The 25,526-nt window shown below is 44.0% G+C and overlaps 3 protein-coding genes across 3 annotated transcripts in view; all 3 read right to left on the bottom strand.

The window, feature by feature from the left end:
• Nucleotides 1-25,526, bottom strand: part of LOC116968408 — a 51,551-nt gene that overhangs the window by 4,590 nt on the left and 21,435 nt on the right. The gene's annotated exons all lie outside the window — the stretch shown is intronic.
• On the bottom strand, nt 20,595-21,105 carry LOC116968558 (histone H2AX-like). The gene has a single exon (XM_033015329.1). It carries the CDS (start codon nt 21,076-21,078, stop codon nt 20,698-20,700), a length of 381 nt encoding a protein of 126 aa, XP_032871220.1. The 5' UTR covers nt 21,079-21,105; the 3' UTR covers nt 20,595-20,697.
• Nucleotides 22,062-22,571, bottom strand: LOC116968598 (histone H2B-like). The gene has a single exon (XM_033015364.1). The coding sequence runs from the start codon at nt 22,541-22,543 to the stop codon at nt 22,121-22,123; it is 423 nt and encodes a 140-aa protein (XP_032871255.1). The 5' UTR covers nt 22,544-22,571; the 3' UTR covers nt 22,062-22,120.

Genomic DNA, 25,526 nt, shown 5'->3' with positions numbered 1-25,526 from the left:
GTGTCCTCTTTTTGGTCTTTTGCTTTTCCACTTAAGTTACTAGATTTGCTTCATCTCAGCTGTCTACACATGATATATACCTATTTTTTCCTTCCTCTATTTCCTAAAAGGATTGATCAATTCAGTTTGTTGACAAATACTTTATTTAACTTTTACAGGTGTACAGTTGCATCACGGTCTGGTTTGGCAACTCAAATGCCCTTGAACAAAGAAAACTACGGGGGAGACACGACCAGGTCACTCACAGGTAAAACCTCTCCAACATCTGAGCGATCTGTAGAAGGCAATGCTTTAATTCAAATTCAAATTCAAATTCAAAGCACTTTATTCGTCCCCGAGGGGCAATTTAAAAGGGCGCATTACAGTAGCTTTTAAAAAAAAAAGGGGGACACAATCAACAAACATAAGCAGCACGCATACTGCACAATCACACAACACGCATACTGCACAATCACACAACACGCATACTGCACAATCACACAACACACGCATACTGCACAATCACACAACACACGCATACTGCACAATCACACAACACACGCATACTGCACAATCACACAACACACGCATACTGCACAATCACACAACACACGCATACTGCACAATCAACCAACACACGCATACTGCACAATCACACAACACACGCATACTGCACAATCAACCAACACGCGCATACTGCACAATCACACAACACACGCATACTGCACAATCACACAACACACGCATACTGCACAATCACACAACACACGCATACTGCACAATCACACAACACACGCATACTGCACAATCACACAACACACGCATACTGCACAATCACACAACACACGCATACTGCACAATCAACCAACACGCATACTGCACAATCAACCAACACGCATACTGCACAATCAACCAACACACGCATACTGCACAATCAACCAACACGCATACTGCACAATCAACCAGCACACGCATACTGCACAATCAACCAACACGCATACTGCACAATCAACCAACACGCGCATACTGCACAATCAACCAACACGCATACTGCACAATCAACCAACACGCGCATACTGCACAATCACACAACACACGCACACTGCACAATCAACCAGCACGCATACTGCACAATCAACCAACACACGCATACTGCACAATCACACAACACGCGCATACTGCACAATCAACCAACACGCATACTGCACAATCAACCAACACACGCATACTGCACAATCAACCAACACACGCATACTGCACAATCAACCAACACACGCATACTGCACAATCAACCAACACGCATACTGCACAATCAACCAACACGCATACTGCACAATCAACCAACACGCATACTGCACAATCAACCAACACGCATACTGCACAATCAACCAACACGCATACTGCACAATCAACCAACACGCATACTGCACAATCAACCAACACGCATACTGCACAATCAACCAACACGCATACTGCACAATCAACCAACACGCATACTGCACAATCAACCAACACGCATACTGCACAATCAACCAACACGCATACTGCACAATCAACCAGCACGCATACTGCACAATCAACCAACACGCATACTGCACAATCAACCAACACGCATACTGCACAATCAACCAGCACGCATACTGCACAATCAACCAACACGCATACTGCACAATCACACAACACACGCATACTGCACAATCAACCAACACACGCATACTGCACAATCAACCAGCACGCATACTGCACAATCAACCAACACGCATACTGCACAATCAACCAACACGCGCATACTGCACAATCAACCAACACACGCATACTGCACAATCAACCAACACGCATACTGCACAATCAACCAACACACGCATACTGCACAATCAACCAGCACGCATACTGCACAATCAACCAACACACGCATACTGCACAATCAACCAACACACGCATACTGCACAATCAACCAACACGCATACTGCACAATCAACCAACACACGCATACTGCACAATCACACAACACGCATACTGCACAATCAACCAACACACGCATACTGCACAATCAACCAACACGCACACTGCACAATCAACCAACACACGCATACTGCACAATCAACCAACACACGCATACTGCACAATCAACCAACACACGCATACTGCACAATCAACCAACACGCATACTGCACAATCAACCAACACGCATACTGCACAATCAACCAACACACGCATACTGCACAATCAACCAACACACGCATACTGCACAATCAACCAACACACGCATACTGCACAATCAACCAACACGCATACTGCACAATCAACCAACACACGCATACTGCACAATCAACCAACACACGCATACTGCACAATCAACCAACACACGCATACTGCACAATCAACCAACACGCATACTGCACAATCAACCAACACACGCATACTGCACAATCAACCAACACACGCATACTGCACAATCAACCAACACACGCATACTGCACAATCAACCAACACACGCATACTGCACAATCAACCAACACACGCATACTGCACAATCAACCAACACACGCATACTGCACAATCAACCAACACGCATACTGCACAATCAACCAACACGCATACTGCACAATCAACCAACACGCGTACTGCACAATCAACCAACACGCATACTGCACAATCAACCAACACGCATACTGCACAATCAACCAACACGCATACTGCACAATCAACCAACACGCATACTGCACAATCAACCAACACGCATACTGCACAATCAACCAACACACGCATACTGCACAATCAACCAACACGCATACTGCACAATCAACCAACACGCATACTGCACAATCAACCAACACACGCATACTGCACAATCAACCAACACGCATACTGCACAATCAACCAACACGCATACTGCACAATCAACCAACACGCATACTGCACAATCAACCAACACACGCATACTGCACAATCAACCAACACGCATACTGCACAATCAACCAACACACGCATACTGCACAATCAACCAACACGCATACTGCACAATCAACCAACACACGCATACTGCACAATCAACCAACACGCATACTGCACAATCAACCAACACACGCATACTGCACAATCAACCAACACACGCATACTGCACAATCAACCAACACACGCATACTGCACAATCAACCAACACGCATACTGCACAATCAACCAACACACGCATACTGCACAATCAACCAGCACGCATACTGCACAATCAACCAACACGCATACTGCACAATCAACCAACACGCATACTGCACAATCAACCAACACGCATACTGCACAATCAACCAACACGCATACTGCACAATCAACCAACACACGCATACTGCACAATCAACCAGCACGCATACTGCACAATCAACCAACACGCATACTGCACAATCAACCAACACGCATACTGCACAATCAACCAACACACGCATACTGCACAATCAACCAACACGCATACTGCACAATCAACCAACACGCATACTGCACAATCAACCAACACGCATACTGCACAATCAACCAACACACGCATACTGCACAATCAACCAACACACGCATACTGCACAATCAACCAACACGCATACTGCACAATCAACCAACACGCGCATACTGCACAATCAACCAACACACGCATACTGCACAATCAACCAACACACGCATACTGCACAATCAACCAACACGCATACTGCACAATCAACCAACACGCATACTGCACAATCAACCAACACGCATACTGCACAATCAACCAACACGCATACTGCACAATCAACCAGCACGCATACTGCACAATCAACCAACACGCATACTGCACAATCAACCAGCACGCATACTGCACAATCAACCAGCACGCATACTGCACAATCAACCAACACACGCATACTGCACAATCAACCAACACGCATACTGCACAATCAACCAACACGCATACTGCACAATCAACCAACACGCATACTGCACAATCAACCAACACGCATACTGCACAATCAACCAACACACGCATACTGCACAATCAACCAACACGCATACTGCACAATCAACCAACACGCATACTGCACAATCAACCAACACGCATACTGCACAATCAACCAACACACGCATTTCACAGACACACTGCACAATCACACAACACACACCGCACATCAACATTCAACACATAGTAATAGTTTTTAAAGTGCTTCCTTAGTGCTTCAATTAAAAAGTGCATATAGAAGGTTATTTCATCTCATATGTTCATGAGTCAGTGATCAGCATTAAGAAGCTGGACAGCCCTGGGGATGAAGGTTGCCTTCCTCCTCTGTGTCCTGAGGGGAGCCACTCATACTCAGGAAACAGGATGTGAGAGGGGTCATGAAGAATCCTGCGTGTTAACTTTACAGACTGTTGGTCGCATAGGGCAGTGAGAGTTCGGACGGGCTGCTCAATGATTTTTGAGCAGACCTTGACCACATTCAACAGGCGGTTTCTGTTTTGCAGGGTGATGGAGTGGAACCAGCTAGTGAAAGAGAAGGTTATTACAATTTCAATGAATGCGTAGTAGAATGTGGTGAGAATGTCTTTGTTAATCCCAAATGACTTCAGCTTCCTGAGTAGGTACTGTCTCTGATGGCACTTTTTAAGGATTTCCTCTGTGTTAGAGGAAAACCTTAGCAGGTTGTCGAAGGCTGTTCCCAGGTATTTGTATACCTCCACTATCTCCACTGGCTCCTGCTGGATGATAGTGATGGCTGCCTCAGCCATCTGTCTCTGTTGGGGGGAAAAGGTCACAATCATGTCCTTGGTTTAAAAGGCAGCTAATATTGCTAAAACCCACTACACCCTGGTTGTGAACACATTTTGCTCCTACCAACAGAATGAAAGTTGACGAATCTGAAAATCATGGTCACCAGTTTCAAGAACAGCTTCTTTCCAGTAATTATAGTGCTTTTAAACATGACACAACCTCAGTGATTTCCTGTTCACCAAGTTTTTGGCAGCACTATGGATTTCAGTTGTTGCACAATTTTGGTTACCTCGTAATGTGGTTACTAATTTAATGTACGTTTAATTATTAATTATGATCTGCGTGCTACTATGTCATTTTTCCATTGCGGATACATATGACAATTAAACGTTCTTGAGTCTTGAGAGCCCAAATATCCCTTGTGGACCCATGTTCCCTCATCCCGATGGCCTTTAATGAACTGATAAATTAATCAAAATGGTCAAAACTGGATTCCCTTTCAGCATATGTTGTTATATTCCACATTTCAATCACCTTCTGAGTATAATACAACCCTTAGTTGCCTTCTGACCCTTGCCTTCCTCACCTGATTTTGACTTTCTGTAGGGACATTTCTCACTATATAATAATAATAATAATAATAATAATAATAATAATAATAATAATAATAATAATAATAATTATAATAATAATAATAATAATAATAATAATAATAATAATAATAATAATAATAATAATAATAATAATAATATCTTATATTGTCATTGCACATCAGTGCAACGAGATTTAGTATGCAGCTTCCAACCGATGTCACAAAAATAAAATAAATAAATTAACTGTGACGTGACCATCTGAGGGAGACAGTCCAGGGGGGATGGGGGGCACTCAGCAGGGCCGGTTCAGAGCCGCTATAGCTCTGGGAATAAAGCTGTTTCTGAGTCTGGAGGTTCGGGCGTAGAAGGCCTTGTAACGTCTGCCGGAGGGAAGTAGTTCGAACAGTCCGTTACAAGGGTGTGAGGAGTCTTTATGGATGCTGACGGCCTTCCTGAGGCACCGTGTGTGGTCGATGCCCTCCAAGGCTGGTAGCTGTGTCCCAATAATCCTCTGCGCTCTGTGGACGACGCGCTGAAGAGCTCTCCTCTCCGCCTCCGTGCAGCTGAGATACCACACAGAGATGCCATACGTTAATATGCTCTCTGTGGTGCAGCGGTAGAAGGTAGTCAGCAGCTGTTGGGGCAGACCAGTCTTTTTTAATGTTCTCAGGAAGAACAGTCATTGCTTTGCCTTCTTGACCAGCGCATCGGTGTTGGTGGACCATGTGAGATCCTCTGAAATGTGAGTGCCCAGAAACTTAAAGCTGGACACTCTCTCCACACTTTCCCCATAAATGGAGATTGTGGCGTATTCTCCATTATGGGACCTCCTGAAGTCAATAATCAGCTCCTTGGTCTTGGAGGTGTTTAGTGACAAGTTGTTACGTGCGCACCAATCCGCCAGGTTCTGCACCTCCGCTCTGTATTTTGTTTCATCACCGTTGGTGATCAGCCCAATCACTGTTGTGTCGTTTGCAAACTTCACGATGGTGTTGGTGTCGAATGCAGGAACACAGTCGTGAGTGAAGAGGGAGTAGAGCATGGAGCTTAGTACACAGCCCTGTGGTGTGCCGGTGCTCAGGGTGATAGTGGAGGACAGGTGCGGGCCCAGTCTCACTGCCTGCAGTCGCTCCGTCAGAAAGTTCAGGATCCAATCGCATATCGGCGAGCTGAGGCCTAGCTGATGGAGTTTGCTGGTGGAGCTTGGTGGGGGTGACCGTATTGAATGCAGAGCTATAGTCAATGAAGAGCATCCTCACGTAAGTGCCCTGTCTGTCCAGGTGAGTCAGGACAGTGTGAAGAGCCAGAGATGGCATCCTCTGTCGATCTATTTGCCCTGTATGCAAATAGATGAGAGTCCAGTGAGGCAGGGATGCTGGATTTGATGTGGGAGAGGACCAGCCTTTCGAAGCACTTCATTGGGATTGGAGTTAGGGCAACCGGGCGGTAGTCATTCAGGTTGGTGACTTTAGACTTTTTCGGCACCGGCACTATGGTGGCTGTTTTCAGGCACTTGGGGACCGTTGCCAGAGATAGAGACAGATTAAAGATTCTCGTGAATACCTCCGCCAGCTGTACAGCACAGTCCTTTAGTACCCTTCCCTGGACTCCATCCGGGCCTACAGCCTTGCGTGGATTGATCCTACGCAGATCGCACTGTACCTCCTGAGTGCTCAGTGTTAAGGCCTGTCCCTCTGCCATGGCCGGGGTTATTCCACTCCTGGTGGTGTTGCCAGTTTCGAAGCGGGCAAAGAAGGTGTTAAGTTCGTTGGCCAGTCTGATATCTCCGTGGGGGAAGGCGGGGCTGCTCTTGTAGTCAGTTATGTCCCTGACACCCTGCCACATGCTTCTGGTGTCCGCGGTATTGAAGTGGTCTTCCACCCTTTGCCTGTGGATGCCTTTGGCCTTTTTTATGCCTTTGTTCAGGTTTGACCTGGCAGCACTTCAGGCAGAAGTGTCCCTGGATTTAAAGACATTGTTGCGTGCCCTTAGCAGATTCTGAACCTCCTTGTTCATCCAGGGTTTCCGGTTTGGGAACATCTTTATTTGCTTGTCCACTGTGACAGTCTCCACACAGCAGTTGATGTAGGAGAGCACAGTGGATGTGAACTCCTCCAAGTGTACCTCTGTACCACTGGTTGCCTGTTGTGCAAACAGGTCCCAGTCTGTGCGATCAAAGCAGTACTGGAGTTGTAGGGTGGCATCCTTGGGCCATATTTTGACCGTCCTTATTGCAGGTTTGGTCTTGCGGATGAGGGGTTTGTATGCAGGCAGAAGAAACAGTGAGAGGTGATCAGATTGTCCCAGGGATGGGCAGGGGAGAGCTCTGTAAGCGTCCTTGATGTTGGTGTACACTTTATCCAGCGTGTTTGAGCCCCTGGTAGGGCACTGCACATGCTAGTGGAATTTGCGGAGTGCAGCTCGTAGGTCGACCTGATTAAAGTCCCCTGCAACAAGAAAAGGCACCGTCAGGATGAGCATCCTGCTGCTTACTGATGGCCGAGTGAAGCTGTGCTCGCGCTAGGTTAGCATTAGCCTGTGGTGGGATGTATATGGCCATGATGATAACCACAGTAAACCCCCGAGGCAGGTAAAACGGCCTACATTTAATCACTAGGTATTCCAGGTCTGGGGAACAGTAGCTCTCTACTGTAGCGTGGTTGGTGCACCAGTCATTGTTGATATAGATACAGAGCCAGCCGCCCTTGTCTTTGTTCTATCAGCACGATGCAATGACCGTTTGGTTAGATCCACAGCCCCATCGGGAACCAGCGCGCTGAGCCAGGTCTCTGTGAAGATCAGCACACAGCAGTCTTTCAGGGATCGCTGGGTGTTGATCCAGAGCCTTACCTCATCCAGCTTGTTGGTGAGTGACCGGACATTTGCGAGAAAGACGCTTGGGAGCGATGGTCTATGTGGAGCCCTCCGTAGCTTGTCCTGCACCCCCGCTCGCCTTCCACGTTTCTGCTTTCGCTCCCGGCGCTTGTTCCGTCTCCTGCCCTCCGGGGTGGTGATCCAGGGGGCTGTTCTGCCCAGCTCCATCGGGATTTTGGTGAGGGTGCTGTAGTACTCACAAGCCAGTTTCTCGCAGCCACGTCCGATAATGAGCAGTTCCGTGCGGCTCCATGTGCGACCCATCGGGATTGCAATGTGGGTCCTGGATTTCCTCGTCCTGGAGGTGAGTTTCTTACTATGGTTTCTAGGGGTGCTGGGGTTTCTAGGGGTTCTAGGGGTTCTGAGGTTTTTAAATACCTTATTTTCACAGCCGCGTTCGGTACCGGGCTGCTCCGAATTGACTCGGACTTGGGAGCGCAAAGCCGCTGCGTCTGAACGCGCCGCCATCTTGCATCTACATTAACTCTGCCCCCATAATCAGATCAGTTTTATTTTATCTCACGTTTACTGTTTACACAATTCTGACTGGCTGCATCTCTCACCTCTTTCATTGTTCTTTATCTCTATCATGAATTTTCGTTGATCTTTTCCATTGCTTCTGGCTCGGAAACGATATTATATTTTGTTCACTTTTCTTTTTTTTTTCTTTTTTTTAAAATTTTTCTTTTTTTATTAGAAGTACGGTAAGTTACAATAATACACAACACATATGTCTGAATACATTTTTTGTACCGCTTCATTTTTTGAGCTTTAAGAAAAAGATAGAAGTAAAGGAAGTAAGGAAAGTGCGCAAGAGTCGTGAAGGTGCAGGAGAGTGTTAAGAAAAGAAAGCCCCTTAGAAAAGAAGTTAGAGAAGGAAGTAAAGAAAGAAAGTAGACCCTAGAAAAGAAGGAAACAGAAAGGAGAAACAATCGCTCTATTATAACATTAAACTCCGCAGAAAGGGGACTACCAACCACGTCTGTTTTTGTTGTTTTACCCCCCGTTGCCAGATCCCGGTACCATTTATTTATTTATTTATTTATTTTTAAAATTACTATTGCACCTTATGCTTGTAATAGTTCCAAAAACATAGACCACGTCTTTTGGAAGTGGTCTGCTTTGCCTGCTAAGAGGAATCTCATCTCTTCCAGGTGTAGTGTTTCAAACATATTTGATAGCCACATTTTTATTGTTGGTGTAGGCGCATTTTTCCAGAATTTAAGTATGAGCTTTTTTCCCCATTATTAGCCCGTAATTGAGTAAATTCTTCTGAAACACGTTTAGTTCAGGGTTACCTTCCGATATTCCAAAAATAATCCATTCTGGTTTTGGTACCAGTTTTATTTTAATTAATTTTGTAAAGATATCAAATATTTCATACCAGAATTTTTGTACAAAAAACAAAAGAATGCACTATGGTAGCTTCTTGACACAGGCATTTATCACAGATGGGTGAGACGTTAGGGAAGAGTTTATTTATTTTAGTTTTTGAATAATATAGTCTGTGTAATGTTTTGAATTGGATGAGAGTATGTCGTACGTTGATCGAACATTTATGCACCTGTAGTAAGTGATTATCCCAGCTCTCTTTTGAAATTTTTATAGCTAATTCTTGTTCCCAGTCTCTTCTAATTCCATCAGTTGTGGGTATTTCAATGTTTAAGATGATGTTATATAGGTACGATATTAGATTCGCTGATTCCGCCTTTGTCTTCATTGCTTCATCCAGTAAGTCGGTAGGCATATTATGATAATCTTTTGTATATTTTTTCTGATAATCACGAATTTGAAGATATTTAAAATATTGATTATTTTTCAAATTATATTTCAGTTGTAGTTGTTGAAATTATAGTAATTTTCCCAATTCATACAGATCTCCGAGCGTTTTGATTCCCATTCTTTCCCATTGTATAAATTATTTGTCTATAATTGATGGTTTAAACGATGGATTATTAACTATTGGTATTAAAAGAGATAGGTTTCTTAATTTTAGATTCTATTTTATTTGTTTCCATGTTCTAATTGTGCTATGTATAATTGGATTTTTATTATAATTTTTGTTATTCAGATGTATTGGTGAGAGGAGAGTCGCTCCTATATTACACGGAGAGCAGTCCTCTCTTTCCATTACAATCCAGTCCGCCTGCTGGGCAGAATTGTCCAGCAGGTGAATCATATTTTTAATATTTACTGCCCAATTATAATACATAAAATTAGGGAGCGCTAGACCACCCAACTCTTTTCGTTTATTAAGGTGTGCTCATTGTATTCTATGGGATTTATAATCCCATATAAAATTTGTAATGTCTGAGTCCAATTTTTTGAAAAAAAATTTTGGGAGATATATATGTATTGATTGAAATAGGTATAGGATTTGTGGTAAAAATATCATTCTTATAGCATTTATTCTGCCTATTAGGGACATCGGAAGTGATTTCCAGAATTTAATCAAATTATTTAGTTTCTTAAGTAAAGGATTATAATTGGCTTTAAACATATCATGGTAGTTTCTAGTAATTTCAATTCCCAAATATTTGAATTTTTCTGTAGCTATTTTAAAGGGGAATTTCCGGAGGTGTATTGATTCTTTTGGTTTTATCGACATAATTTCACTTTTGTTCCAATTTATTCTATATCCTGAGAAGGATCCAAAGTCCTCAATTAAATTTAATATGTTTGGTATACTAATTTGTGGTTTTGTGATGTACAGTAGTACATCATCGGCGTATAAGGATATTTTGTTATTTGAACATTTTGTATTATAACCATAAATATCTGGGTGTGTTCTTATTTTTTCAGCAAAGGGTTCAATTACCAAAGCAAATAACAGCGGTGATAGTGAATATCCTTGTCTATTGCCCCTTGATAATTCAAATTTCGAGGATAGTATATTATTAGTTAGTATTCTAGCCGTGGGTTTGTTATATAATAATTTTATCCATGCGATGAAGTTCTCTCCCATTTGGAATTTTTGCAATACTTTAATCATAAAAACCCAAATCTACTTGATCAAACACTTTTTCTGCGTCCAGTGAGATGATAGATAACTCTTGGTCATGAGATTTATGTGAGTGCATTATGTTAAGCAAGCGTCTCAAATTATTGAATGAATGTCTCTTAGGTATAAATCCTGTTTGATCCTCATTTATCAATCTACTAACATATCTGCTTAGTCTTCTGGCCAATGTTTTCGCTATTATTTTTTGATCCGTATTTAACAAAGCAATAGCTCTATATGATCCTGGTTCTTCTATATTTTTATCTTTTTTAAGTATTAACGTGATCGTTGATTCTGCTAATGTTTCAGGTAAGCTTTGCTCTTTAAAAGCATATGTATACATTTTCTGTAAGCGTGGAGTAACTATGTCGTAAAAGGCTTTATAGAATTCATTACTGAATCCGTCTGGTCCTGGTGTTTTTCCGTTCTTTAGTGTGTTTATTGTGTCTTCTATCTCCTTAGAAGTAATTTGTGCTCCCAGTTCCTCTTGTTCCCTCAATTCTAATTGAGGGAGGTTACAATTATCCAGAAATTCTGAAACTTTATTATTGTCTATTGACGTTTTAGATGTGTATAGATTCTGGTAAAATTGAGCAAATCTTTTATTGATATCCTTGGGTAGTGTTAATAATTCCCCTCTATCTGATTTAATCTTTAGTATTGCATTCTCTTTTTCCCGTTTTTTCAATTGGCGTGCTAGAAGTTTGTGGGGTTTGTCCCCGAATTCGAAATGTTCTTGTTTTGTAATTTGAAATAGTGTTATAACTTTCTCTGACAATAATTTATTTAGCTTGAATTTCAATAGTAGAATTTTATTATGTTTATCCATAGTTGGATCTTTAGCATTATCTGTATCTAATTGTTTTATTTGTTCTTCTAAATGTCTTTGTTCTTTCTTATTCTTTTTATTTTGAAAAGCTTGAAATGTAATAATGACTCCTCTAATAAATGCTTTGAAGAATTCCCATAATAGCATGGGGGATATATCTGGTGTATCATTTATCTCAAAAAATAGGTCTATCTGTTTTTTTAGATACATACTCCCTTGTGGGTCTTTTAAAATTTGCGAGTTAAACCTCCAGAATGATTTATTCATAGACATTCCTTCTAATTTTAAAACAAAAGTTAACGGAGAGTGGTCTGAGATCGCATTGATGTGGTATTTAGGGTTCATAGTATGCCGAATTAATTTTGTATCCACTAGGAAATAGTCTATACGTGAGTATGTTTTGTGTACCGTTGAATAAAACGAATAATCCCTTCCCGTCGGGTTTGCAATCCTCCAAACGTCTGCTATATTTGTGTTTTTCATATATGTATGTAAGAGTTCACTGGTTTTAGATTTCATATTACCTCTTTGTTTTTGCATCGATTTATCTAGATAAGGGTCTAAAACACAGTTGAAGTCTCCTCCAATTATAACATTTTGATATTTAAATTCTGCAATTATATTCAGAATTTTATTGAAAAATTGAGGGTTATCAAAATTGGGCGCATAAATGTTTACCAGCGTAATTGGCGTAGTATTGATCTCTCCTGTTACTATAAGGTATCTCCCTTCCTTATCTGATATAATATTCTTTGATTTAAATGGTATTCCTTTACGAATAATGATTGCAGTGCCTCTAGATTTGGAAGCGAATGAAGAGTGACATGTTTGGCCTATCCAGTTCGCCCTCAGTCTCGTCTGATCTTGATGTTTAAGATGCATTTCTTGTAGAAACGAAATGTCCGTGTTGTATGATTTCAACTGAGCTAGTATCTTGCCCCTTTTAATAGGTTCATTAATACCCCTTATATTCCAGCTACATAGTGTGATTCCTCCCATTTTTTTTTGATTGTCGTCATGCATTTTTACCAATTTTAATGACCTTATTTATTGCGGTGCATCCATACCTCAGGACTCTGGTTATTTGGGGGCGTTTATATTATAGACTTCCTTGGTAGTTCCCTTCTGCGATTGTCCTTGAAAAAAAACCACATAGATGTGACATATTGTGATTAAAAAAAAATAGAACAAGGAAATTTACAGTGTCTGAGTTTTCGACACCGTAGTGAGTGTTCCACTCGTCTGTGGGATTCGACATCGATACAGCTTCCGGTGTAGATGTTATGAGGTTAGCCCAGCTGCATTTATTACCCTAAACCTAGGGGGTCGGTACCATTTCCAAATCAGTTCTATTTCACCCAGTTGCAGTATATATATGTTTCATTCTGACTTATCAAATCTAATCATATATTCAATTACATATATTCCTCACTCTTTATCTATTAACTATTTATAATTGGTTTTAGCTTTGTTAATAGTGAGCTGTACGCTGAAAGGGTTAACCAGAGTCAGGCTCTTGGAATTATGCCAGGTGCCTGAGTCTCCTCCCCTCCCCACTCGGGCTGCGGAACACACGAGATTACAGTGTTGTCTGCGTTATATAGCAGGCAACGCATTTTTACAATTTTTACCATTATATACCTCAAGTCAGTTTCCATTGCTGTTTCTATATTAGTATTGTTAGTTATTAATTATTATTAATTCTCTATATTTTGTGAAACTATGTAAGCCTTGTAATGTTTTCCACTTTCAGCTCAGCAGATCGTCACTCCCTTGTTTATCAGTCTTTCCTCGTTTGAACACAGAGTGTCCTTGAGTTGGATTCCACAATGTCCGAGGGGAGATAATAATGTCTAGACACGTCTCGTGGAAAAGCTGTTGCTTTTAATAATTTTTAAAGATTGGTGTTATTTCACTTTACTTCTAATATTCTCGTTGGGGGAATAAGCAAATTAGTATGTTCATAACGTCCTGGTGGCGTGATAATCTTCTGTTCCTACCCTGTGAGTTCTGCCACGATTTCTTGAGCATATTTAAGAGATTCTACCGAATTAGTGAATGTTTTTGAAACTCCCTTGAAAGTAATACGCATCCTGGCCGGATAATACACTCCGCATATGGCTTCCTTGACACCGTAAAGAGCTTCTCTTGTTTGTGAGAACTTGCTTCTCTTTTGCACAATCTCGTAAGGGTAGTCCCATAGGAGTTTAATAGAATAATTTCTGTACATCCTCTTCTCTCCGTGTTTAATTTTTTTCATCAGCTCTTCTATATTTTGTTCACTTTTCTATCGCAGTTACAGTTTCTAGTTCATTGCTCCAGTTGCAGATTTTATAGCGAAACGTATCTGTGATTTGTCTGTGCGCAATGACTGCCCGTGCCTGTGCCTCTGATGGACAGCTCTCTCTGCCCCTCCCCCCGGGCTGCGGCCGCGCCTGTCATGGAATGAGAGACAATTTCACTGAAGAATCCAAGACGTAGCTCTGGGCACCCGCATGGGCCCCAGCTATGCCTGTCTCTTTGTAGGGTACGTTGAACAATCCTTGCTCAAGGCGTGCACTGGCCCTGTCCTCGAACTCTGTCTCCGTTACATTGATGACTGCATCGGTGCTATCCCCTGCATCCAGGCAGAACTCATGGACTTCATCAACTTCACCACCAATTTTTATCCTGCACTCAAATTCACTTGGACCATCTCAGACATCTCCCTCCCCTTTCTTGATCTCACAGACTCCATCACAAGAAATAGACTATTGACTAACATCTATTACAAACCCACTGACTCCCACAACTATCTTGACTATTCTTCTTCCCACCATGCTTCCTGCAAAGACTCTATCCTTTACTCTCAATTCATCCGTCTACACCACATTTGTGCTCAAGATGAGGTGTTCCATACTAGAACATGTGAGATGTCCTCATTCTTTAGGGAATGGGGGTTCCCCTCTCCCATCATAAACGAGGCCCTCATTCCTGTCTCCTCAGTACCCCTTGCTCCCCCTCTCCTAGTGACAACAGAGACAGAGTACCCCTAGTCCTTACCTTCCAACCCATCAACATTCGCATACAACACATAATCCTCTGAAATTTCCGCCATCTACAACAGGATCCCAGCACTAGCCACATTTTCCCATCTCCACCCCTTTCCGACTTCTGCAGAGACCATTCCCTCTGCAACTCCCTGGTTAACTCATCCCTTCCCACCCAAACCACCCCATTCCCAGGTACCTTCCCATGCAACCACAGTAGATGCAAAACCTGTCGCTATACCTCCTCCGTCGACCCTGTCCAGGGACCCGACAGTCCTCTCAGGTTAGGCAGAGGTTCACTTGCACCTCCTCCATCCTCATCTACTGTATCTGTATTTCAAGATGTGGACTCATATACATAGGCGAGACCAAACGCAGACTGGGCAATCGTTTTGTGGAACACCTTCGCTCAGCTCGCATGAACGAGCTGGTCCTTGCTCTCTGCCATTCACATGTCGATCTGCGGCCTGACTGGCAGTTAAGAATGTCATTAAATTGTAACGGGTGCAGAAGAGATGCACCATATGTTACCTGGGCTTGCATTATAGGGAGAGGATGGATGGGCTGGGCCTTTATACTTTGCAGCATTGAAGGCTAAACAGTGACCTTTTTGATGTGTACCTGAAACTCAAGGGCAGGATAAACTGAATGAACAGTTTTTCCCCCAGGGTAGAGGATTCATAAAAAAGGCACACGGTGAAGGTGAAATCAGATAAACTCAAGAGAAACCTCAAGGCAACACTTTTATTCAGAGTGTCGTCCACATCTGGAATGAGCTTCCAGAAGAATCTATAGGAGTGGATACAATTATGACATTGGACAGATACAAGGCCAGGAAGGTTTTAGAGGGATATGGGCCAAAAGTAGGTAAAAGAGACTAGCCCAATATGTCAACTTAGTTGGTATGGACAAGGTTTCCATGCTGTACAGCTCGATCACTTTATGACTTGTATTTTATACAATGACAGATGACTGGCACTCACTGTGTGAATTTAAAAGATTTAGGTTTATTATTGTCACGTGTACCAACAGGAAACAATAAAACTTCCCTGCACTGTACTGCAAGGAGACAGGCCTGGAAAACACACTATTTGACCATCACACCGCACAATAATGTAATGACATGGACCTCACACTTCCCTGTGGGGCAACAGATTTCCAACACCAACCCCTCGTGTACAGATAAAGACAGGAACACCCCCTGCACTACACTGTGAAGTCACAGCCCAGTACAGACCACACAGCCTGTGGTCTGAGAGATTTGCACCAGCCACTCCCAACACTGTAAGGGCACAGACCTGCACAAACCATTTCAGAACTGCGTGGAGACTGCCCAGTACAGCTCCAGCACTGACAGCAGGGAGATGGACAAAGGGAAATCAGCCACAGTCCAAGACCAAGCTCAGGGAACTGGGTCTCTGCACATCCATATGCAACTGTATCAAATTCCTGGGCATGCATGTTTCTGAAGATCTGTCCTGGCCCCAGCACATTGATGCAATCATAAAGAAAGTGCATCAATGTTTCTACTTCTAAGACTGGGGAAATACAGTATGCCAACAAATACGTTATTTAATTTCTATAATTGCATCATGGCCTGGTTCAGCAACTTGAACGACCAGAATCAAAGATGATTGGACAAATGGATGAACACTGCCCAGTCCATAGACACAAAAAGCTGGAGCAACTCTGTGGCACAGGCAGCATTTCTGGAGAGGTTGACGTTTCAAGTCAAGACCCTTCTTCAGGCTGGTTAGGGAAAAGGGAAACAAGCGATATGGAAAGGTAAAGAACAATGAATGAAAGATATGCAAAATAGAAACAATGATAAAATTAACAGACCATTCCTAGCTAAGAAGCTAGTGCGTCTTGTGTGGGGGAGGGATAGAGCGAGAGAGAATGCCGGGGCTACCTAAAGTGAGAAACATAGAAAAAGGTGCAGCACAAGGCCATTCGGATCTTTGAGCCAGCACCACCATTCATTATGATCACGGCTGATCATCTAAAATCAGTACCCAGTTTCGGCTTTTCCCCCCATATCCCTTAATTATTTCAGCCCTACGAGCAAAATCTAACTCTCTCTTGAAAACATCCAAAAAAGTGGAGTTACAGTGTCTACCCTCCAGTACAAGGAACTGATCCAGAGTCGAGTGAAAATTGGAAAATGATCACCAATGCATCCATGATTTCTGGGGTACACCTCCTTGAGTACGCTGGGATGTCGACCATCAGGCCGTGGGGATTTATTTGCCTCCAGTCCCAACGGTTTACTAACACCATTTCTTGACTAATGTGAATTAGTTTCAGTACCTTCCTCTCATTAAATCCTCGGTCCCCTAGTATTTCTGGGAGATTTTTTGTGTCTTCCATAGTGACGACAGAACTAAAGAACTCATTTAACTGTTCTGTCATTTCCTTGTTTCACCATTATAAATTCATCTGTCTCTGCATGTTAGGGACCTATATTTGTGTTCACTAATCTGATACTATTTACATATCTAAAGAAGCTTTTACAGTCTGTTTTTATATTCCCGCAAGCTTTCATTCATGCTCTTTTTGCACTCTCTTAATTAACCCCTTTGTCCTCCTCCATTGAGTTCTAAATGTTGCGGTTCTTCTCACAGTCCTGGTGTCGCTGTTACGTTCCCGTCCTCTGCACTGACACGGAAACTTTATCTTCTTATTCCCTCTCAGCTTGTCTCTGTCTCCAAATATTTCATCCACAACGTTACATATAGAGCAGACTAATATGAACAAGGTACTGCTGTTGATGTGGTTTAATTGCTGTGGTGAACATGATGTATTAACTGTAACCTCCTGTGTTGTAAGTCCCCTGAAATCTCTTCTGATCAAGATCACTACAAGATCTCGGTCCTTTCACTGAACCAACTTTTACACCTAAGTGAGGATTTGACCCCGGTTTATGAATAATAACCTGTCCATAACCTAATCCCCTTTGCATAAAAATCCAACCGCTGTTATGTTCCATGAATCGTATTTGTTTCGAATGGCTACCTGGTGAAATTAATGGGAGGTTACATTCCCAGAAACTCCTATCAGATAATTAATTCACTCGCAGTCTGTATTGTAAATGGATCGGGATCAAGTGAAGGGTGCAGTGGCTAAACCACAGTCTAGTACATTATAAATGTGTGAATAAGTGGGGCCAGTTGGGCTGGTCACCCAAAGCAATATTCCAGCTCACCACCAATTCCAATATTGCTCGCCAGTGGGGGGGCTTTCTGTTGCACTAGTATGGGTGTTGTGGGCCAAAGGTACTTGTTTCCAGAGGGCTAGTATTGACATTGTGGGCCGAATGGATTCTTGGGCTGGCAGCTCAGTCACTGAGGCCTGGAAGTACAGTCACTCGGACATTCCATGCTGGCAGCTGAGAAACTGCCAGAAATTCTGCCCAAAACAGGTGACAGACTGTGAGAGAGAAGGGGGAGAGGGTGGACTGAATAGATTATTGGGCTGGCAGTTCAGTCACTTATGGCTGGTGGGCTGGCAGTTCAGTCACTTACAGCTGGTGGGCTGGCAGTTCACTTACTCACGACTCGTGGGCTGGCAGTTCACTTACTCATGGCTGGTGGGTTTGCAGTGCAGTCACTAACGCCTGGTACGCTGGCAGTTCATTCAGTTACCCCTCTTCCCTTCATCACCACACTCTGCTCCTTGCCATTCCCTTTCCCCCCACACATTCAGTCCATCTCCCTACAACCTCCCCCCATGCACTCTTAGCGGATCTCCCACAGAGCAGCCATTCCTGCCTATTAGGTTCCCATTGTGATGAAGAACACGCAGGCATGAAAAGTGGAAAAATGATTTATTAAAGTTTAAATTGTGAATTACTCTTAAAATATAAGAACAATTAAAGATGAGAATGATTGTTATGTCTTGTTGTGTTCTGCTGCCCACTGCCTCTTGATGGCTATTTGCTGTTGATTAAAAAAAGAGACAATCTTAATATAGAGAGATTGAGCGGTTGTAATTTGTTGTAATTCTCAATCCTCTGGACTCACTAAAGATTTTGTGCAAAACATTTTTTTGATGCGGGGCTGTCGGGGTGGGGGGTGGCTTCTTCTTTCCTGTTGTGTGCACAGCCTAAAGTTGTAGGACAACTTGTCCTATTTGATCTTCTGTTTGTGCATGTCGAGTTGATTGCATTAGTCGAAACAGGACGGACCACGTGAAGGTTGCAATCTTCCACCCCGGGGGTGGCAAACGTCCTGCAGCAGAGAGGGGAACGGCTTCAGGCGGGGGCTCTCGTGGGCTGATGAGGGAGGGGGTGTCCTGCAGCGAGGGATGGGGGCGGCTTCAGGAGGGGGAGCATCCTATAGCTAGGCGGAGGACAGCGTCTTGAGGTGGGGATGCTAGTGGGGGGGGGGGGGGGGGCAGTGAGTGACCCACTCATGGCCCCTGGACTCACTGCCTTGGGACTAACTCATGGTCTCTGGACTGACTGACCAACTCATGGCCTCTGGACTTTCAGACTGAATCACAGCTTGTGGGCTGACTTATGGCCGACTTCTGGAGTCCGACATTTGTAAACTGAAAACTGTGACATCCACATTGAAGAACAGCTTCTTCCTGACAGCCATCAGGCTATTAAACATAACGAAATACTATATTATTTGTACTATTTGTTTTTTGTTGATTACACACACACCCTCCACTTCACACACACACACACACAGACTCTCACACACACAGACACACACACACACCTAATTCACTAATTTACGGCTAATTAGTAAATTAATTCAACCTGGGCCTTTGGCGCTCTTTTTAAATCTTCTTTCCCTTTGACTCACTTACTTCCAGCCAATACTAGCTCTCGCTGCTTCTCTCCTCTCTCCGGCGGTCGGAGCTCAGTCAATCGGAGAAAAGACTGCAGTGTGATTGCCGGGCAATTTCAGTGCAAACAAGAACAGATGCAAATGTTATCATAATATCGTTTCCATCAATTTATATCGATTTTAATGTCCCCATAAATCGTATGCGGTGCGGATTTACTGATCCACTAGCGAAACTGACGGAGTTCAGCTCTGCCCGAGGCTGGATATTAGTCGCTGTTTTCGGAGAGAAACCTTGAGTCGATGTTAGTGTTGCTGCATTAATTGTTCTGTAGGTGAGAGGGAAACGGAGTTGGTTTCGAGGAGGATCTCTTACTGTAGGTCGCTGCCAATGTTCTGAGGAATATCTGCTTAAATGTATCTTCCCGCATCAGTCAACCGCTGTTTCATGTTGTTTTAAGGTACAACGCGGAAACTGACCCTTCGGACCAGCGAGTCCGCACCGACTAGCGATCCTCACACATGAACACTATCCTACAAATGATTAGTGTTTGAAAAACATATATATTTTAAACATTTATATCAAACCAATTAGCCTACAACCCAGGACGTCTTTAGAGTGAGAGGAAACGGGGAGAACGTACAAATTGTGTACAGGGAAGCGCCCGTAGTCGGGATCGAACCAGGGTCTCTGGCGCTGTGAGGCAGTTGGTCTACCGCTCCGCCACCGTGTAGACAACTCAATGCACAATCGGTTTTCGACAACAAGGAACACTTGTCCCGCACTAAACATAATCGATGATCAGCCCTTCCACAGACATGGTGAGTGGCTCTGAAAAGAGCCTTTGGGTCACTATGTTGAGTTTCTCTCGCTTACTTGTTCGCTGCGCCGGTTTTCTTGGGCAACAGCACGGCCTGGATATTGGGCAACACACCGCCCTGAGCGATGGTCACCCCTCCCAGCAGCTTGTTGAGCTCCTCGTCGTTGCGGACGGCCAGCTGCAGATGTCTGGGGATGATGCGGCTCTTCTTGTTGTCCCGGGCCGCGTTGCCGGCCAGCTCGAGGATTTCAGCCGTCAGATACTCGAGCACAGCAGCCAGATAGACAGGGGCTCCTGCACCCACCCGATGAGCATAGTTGCCTTTCCTCAAGTGCCTGTGAACACGACCGACCGGGAACTGCAGCCCAGCCCGGGACGAGCGAGACTTGGCCTTGGCCCGAGCTTTGCCGCTGGTTTTTCCTCGTCCAGACATCTCCTGATGTTTTGTACACGCAGAATGAGAAAATGATCACAGACTCGCCTTTCTTATACCTGTTTTAGGAATCCAGAGAACCGCTGGTGATTGGTGAAAAAGGACATGATCTCATTGGTGTGAAGAATGACCCAATCACAGAACTGTTTTATCTACCAATCAAAACCCACAACAGAAAAGCGCTGAAAATAACTGCCAGTCCCTCCAAAACTCGAACTTTGAAATCGCCGCCAAACTATAAATCTGTATGTCAATACAATTTGCTACATCACATAATCATTGCTTTTTTGATTATCATTTTATATGTAAGCGCATTGCGTTAAGATATTAATTATACTGCTGCGAGTAAGAATTTCATTGTTCCGTTCACGGTACATATGACAATTAAATACTCTTGATTGTTGACCACCTTGAACCCCGGGCAATACAGCACAACACATTTAATTTACGGTTTATTTGGGCCGGTAACCTCGGCATCAATTAGCGATCGGTCACTATGTAAACGGTGTCGGATTATCGACTGGTTCATTTTCACAAAAATCGGAATATGGGCGACTGTGAAATGTTCCTCCTTGAAAGACTGGACGAATTGCCGAGTGGAAATGCAATTCAGTACACTTATTGAGATGAAGACAATAAAACAGCAACTACAGCACTAATCGGCTGGCCGTGGTCACAACTTATGATGACTGGGTAGACAAAAATGCTGGCGAAATTCAGCGGGTAAAGCAGCATCTGTGGAGCGAAGGAAATAGGCAACGTTTCGGGTCAAAACCCTTCTTCTGACTGGCTTATGATGATTGGGACAAGCTGACGTGAGTTTTATTTCTGTTTGATGGACAGGAACGCAACATGGATACCGGGAATATCCCGCGTACATCGGAAAATTTAATCACTAAACAGAACGCCAAACAAAAATATCCTGAAACAATTTTGCTGCGATTCAATGTCGAAACATTAGTACAACTCTTTCTGCGAAAATGTGGGTGGCTCTTAAAAGAGCCGTTGGGTTTTGGGTGTTTTCTCAACAATGTGTGGATCTTTATTTGGAACTGGTGTACTTGGTCACCGCCTTTGTCCCTTCCGACACGGCGTGTTTGGCCAGCTCCCCGGGAAGAAGCAGGCGCACGGCGGTCTGAATCTCTCGGGAGCTGATGGTCGCCCGCTTGTTATAATGCGCCAGGCGGGAAGCCTCGCCCGCGATACGCTCGAAAATATCGTTCACGAACGAGTTCATGATGCCCATGGCCTTGGAGGAGATGCCGGTGTCCGGGTGAACCTGCTTCATCACTTTGTAGATGTAGATGGAGTAACTCTCCTTCCTCGACCTCCTGCGCTTCTTGCCCCCTTTGCCTGCGGATTTCGGCAAAGCTTTCTTTGCGCCCTTCTTGGCAGCTGTTTCCTTCTTGGCGGCTGTTTTCGGCAAAGATCTTACAGCATCTTTGGTTTTCGCAGGATCAGGCATTTCCTCGGTGGATTTCAAACACGGAAGTGACCAGCTCGGAGTCGGAGCGCGGATTATATAGGCAGCGGCGTCACCCTATGCTAATGAGGGATGGAGCAGGAACGGATCGTCATTGGGTGGTCGGTGACATGAATCACACTTCGCTATAAACCTGCTGATTGGATATCTGCGGTGAAACATTGCAATCCCTCGCTCCCCCAATCAGAAGCCGCTTCCACAGCCTACGGTCGCGTCACACCAAGCTCCAGTATCTGTGGCGTGACACTACATTTACATGGATAGGAAAGGTTTATAGGGATACTAGACGAAGTGGGACCAGTTGGGTCCCATGTTCACACGGGAGGGCTGGTCCCCAAACGCAATATTCCACCTCTCCACCAATTCCAATATTGGTGGCCGGTGGGGAGGGGGCTTTCTGGAACGCTAGTATGGGTGTTTTGGGCCGATGGGACTGGTTACCAGAGGGATAGTATGGACATTGTGGGCCGAATGTATTCTTGGGCTGGCAGCTCAGTCACTCAGGCCTGGTGGGCTTGCAGCTCAGTCACTCAGGCCTGGTGGGTTGGCAGCTCAGTCACTCAGGCCTGGTGGACTGACAGCTCAGTCACTCAGGCCAGGTGGGAAACTGCCAGAAATTCTGCCCAAAACAGGTGAGAGACTCTGTGAGCGAGAAGGGGCATTCTTTTCCGTTGCTGGTTGCTCAAGTTGCCAAACCAGGCAACATGCTCTCTACTGTACACCTTTAGAAGTTCGAGAAATTCCTCTGTCACATACCGACTCTCCGTAATATTCTCAGGAAGTAGAGGCGCTGATGTGCTTTCTTTATTATTTCATCAGTGTGCTGGGACCAGGAAAGATCTTCGGAAATATGCACGCCCACGAATTTGAAGTTCCTGACCCTTTTCACCATCTAGTTGATATAAACGGGATTGTGAGTCCCTATCCTACCCCTAAGTCCACAATCAGTTCGAGGATCCAATTGTAGACGGATGCGCAGAGACCCAGATCTGAGAGCTTGGTAACCAGCATGGAGGGGATGATGGTATTAAATGCCAACTTTAGGCTGTGCACATCATACGCAGGAAGTTTGGTTTGGTGGGGAATGACAAATATAATTTAACTCTGACAAATGTGAGGTGTTGCACACTGATATGCAAATCCAGGGTGGGACTTGCACAATAAATGGTAGAACATTGGAGAATGTTGCAGAACAGAGATCTCGGATTACAGGTGCATGGTTTCTAGAACATCGTAAGATTGGATGGTGTGGTGAAGGCTTTGCCATACTTGCCTTCAATGGGAAGGGTATTGAATACAAATATTTGGATATCATGATGCAGCTTTGTATTGGTTAGACTACACCTGGAATAGTGTGTGTAGTTCTAGTTGCTCAGCTGTAGCAGGATGCCATTATGCTGGAAATGGTGCAGAAGCGGTTTACCAAGATGTTTCGGGGACTTGTGTGTTTGAATTATAAGGAGAGGCTGGATAGGCAAGGATTGATTTGGGAGCATAGGAGGTCGAGGGGTGACCTAAATAAAGTGTGAAAAATCATGAGGGGCATGAATATTCAACACTCAGTTTATTTTCCCCAGGATAAAGGATTCTAAAACAAGAATCCTTGGCCCAAGGTGAGAGAGAGAGAGATTTAAAAGGGACATCAGGGCAACATTTTAACTGAGAGTAGTTCATATCTGGAATGAGCTGCTGAGGAAACAGGTATAATTACAATGTTTAAAATATATTTTGACCAATATTAGGATAGGAAGGGATTAGAAGCTGAGGGTCAAATGTGGGCAAGTGGAACTGACCCAGAATGCAGACATGATTGCCATGGCCAAGGTGGACCAGGCGGCCTGTTTCTGTGCTATAAAGCTCTATGACTTATTAAATCTAGAAATGTTCCACAGCTCAAGGGACAACACATCATCTATCACCTGTGCACAATGCAGCATGTAGGACTCTATGCTGAATCCTCGTGTTGATATCAGTCTGACCAAGTTTGCCTGCCATCTATCTTCCTTACACTTTCAGTTGTATTGTCTGACCCATTCAGAATGTACCAGTCGACCAGACTACAACAGATTAGGTGCGTTGGAAGGAACTGCAGATGCAGGTTTACATCAAAGATAGACATTAATTTTGGAGCTACTACGTAGGTCAGACAGCATGTCTGGAGAGAAAGGATGCGTGATGTTTCAGCTCATGACCCTTCTTCAGACTGAAGGTCAGGGGAAAGGGAGTCTGGAGATATCGTGGGGTAAAATTATAGTTCAAAGCAGACGATGATAAGGAAATGTAGAATGGTTCATTGTTAGCTAAGGTGACAAGGAATCATAAGGAAGGGGGAGGGATGGAGAGAGAGTTAGAACTAAACCAAGGTAAGCACATTTGCTTATTTATCTCAGGGGGACCTGCTGACTCCGACCTCGTACTCCCTCACTGTTTATGCTTCCCACACACCAGATCGTTTCCCCTTGTAGAAGAGTCAAGAGTGTTTTATTGTCATCCTAAGTGGGACCCGTTGGGTCCCATGTTCACATGGGAGAGCTGGTCCCCCAACGCAATATTCCACCTCTCCACCAATTCCAATATTGGTGGCCAGTGGGGAGGGGGCTTTCTGGAGCTCTAGTATGGGTGTTGTGGGCTGAAGGGACAGGTTTCCAGAAGGCTTGTATGGACATTGTGGGCCGAATGGATTCTTGGGCTGGCAGCTCAGTCACTCAGGCCTGGTGGGCTGGCAGCTCAGTCACTCAGGCCTGGTGGGCTGGCAGCTCATTTACTCAGGTGTGCGTGTGTGTGTGTGTGCCACGGCTGGCAGTTCACTCACTTACGGCTGGTGGGCTCATACACACACCCCAATCTCACACACACCCTCCATCTCTCACACACACTCATACCCTCCATCACTCACACACACACACACACACACAACATATATATGACAGTAAAACTCTCTTGAATCTACTCATGTGGTTGAGCG

Source organism: Amblyraja radiata, chromosome 45 (assembly GCF_010909765.2).
Source record: "Amblyraja radiata isolate CabotCenter1 chromosome 45, sAmbRad1.1.pri, whole genome shotgun sequence".
NCBI lineage: Eukaryota > Metazoa > Chordata > Chondrichthyes > Rajiformes > Rajidae > Amblyraja > Amblyraja radiata.
The sequence above is the reverse complement of the archived record's forward strand: the minus strand, read 5'-3'. Positions and strand labels throughout refer to the sequence as shown.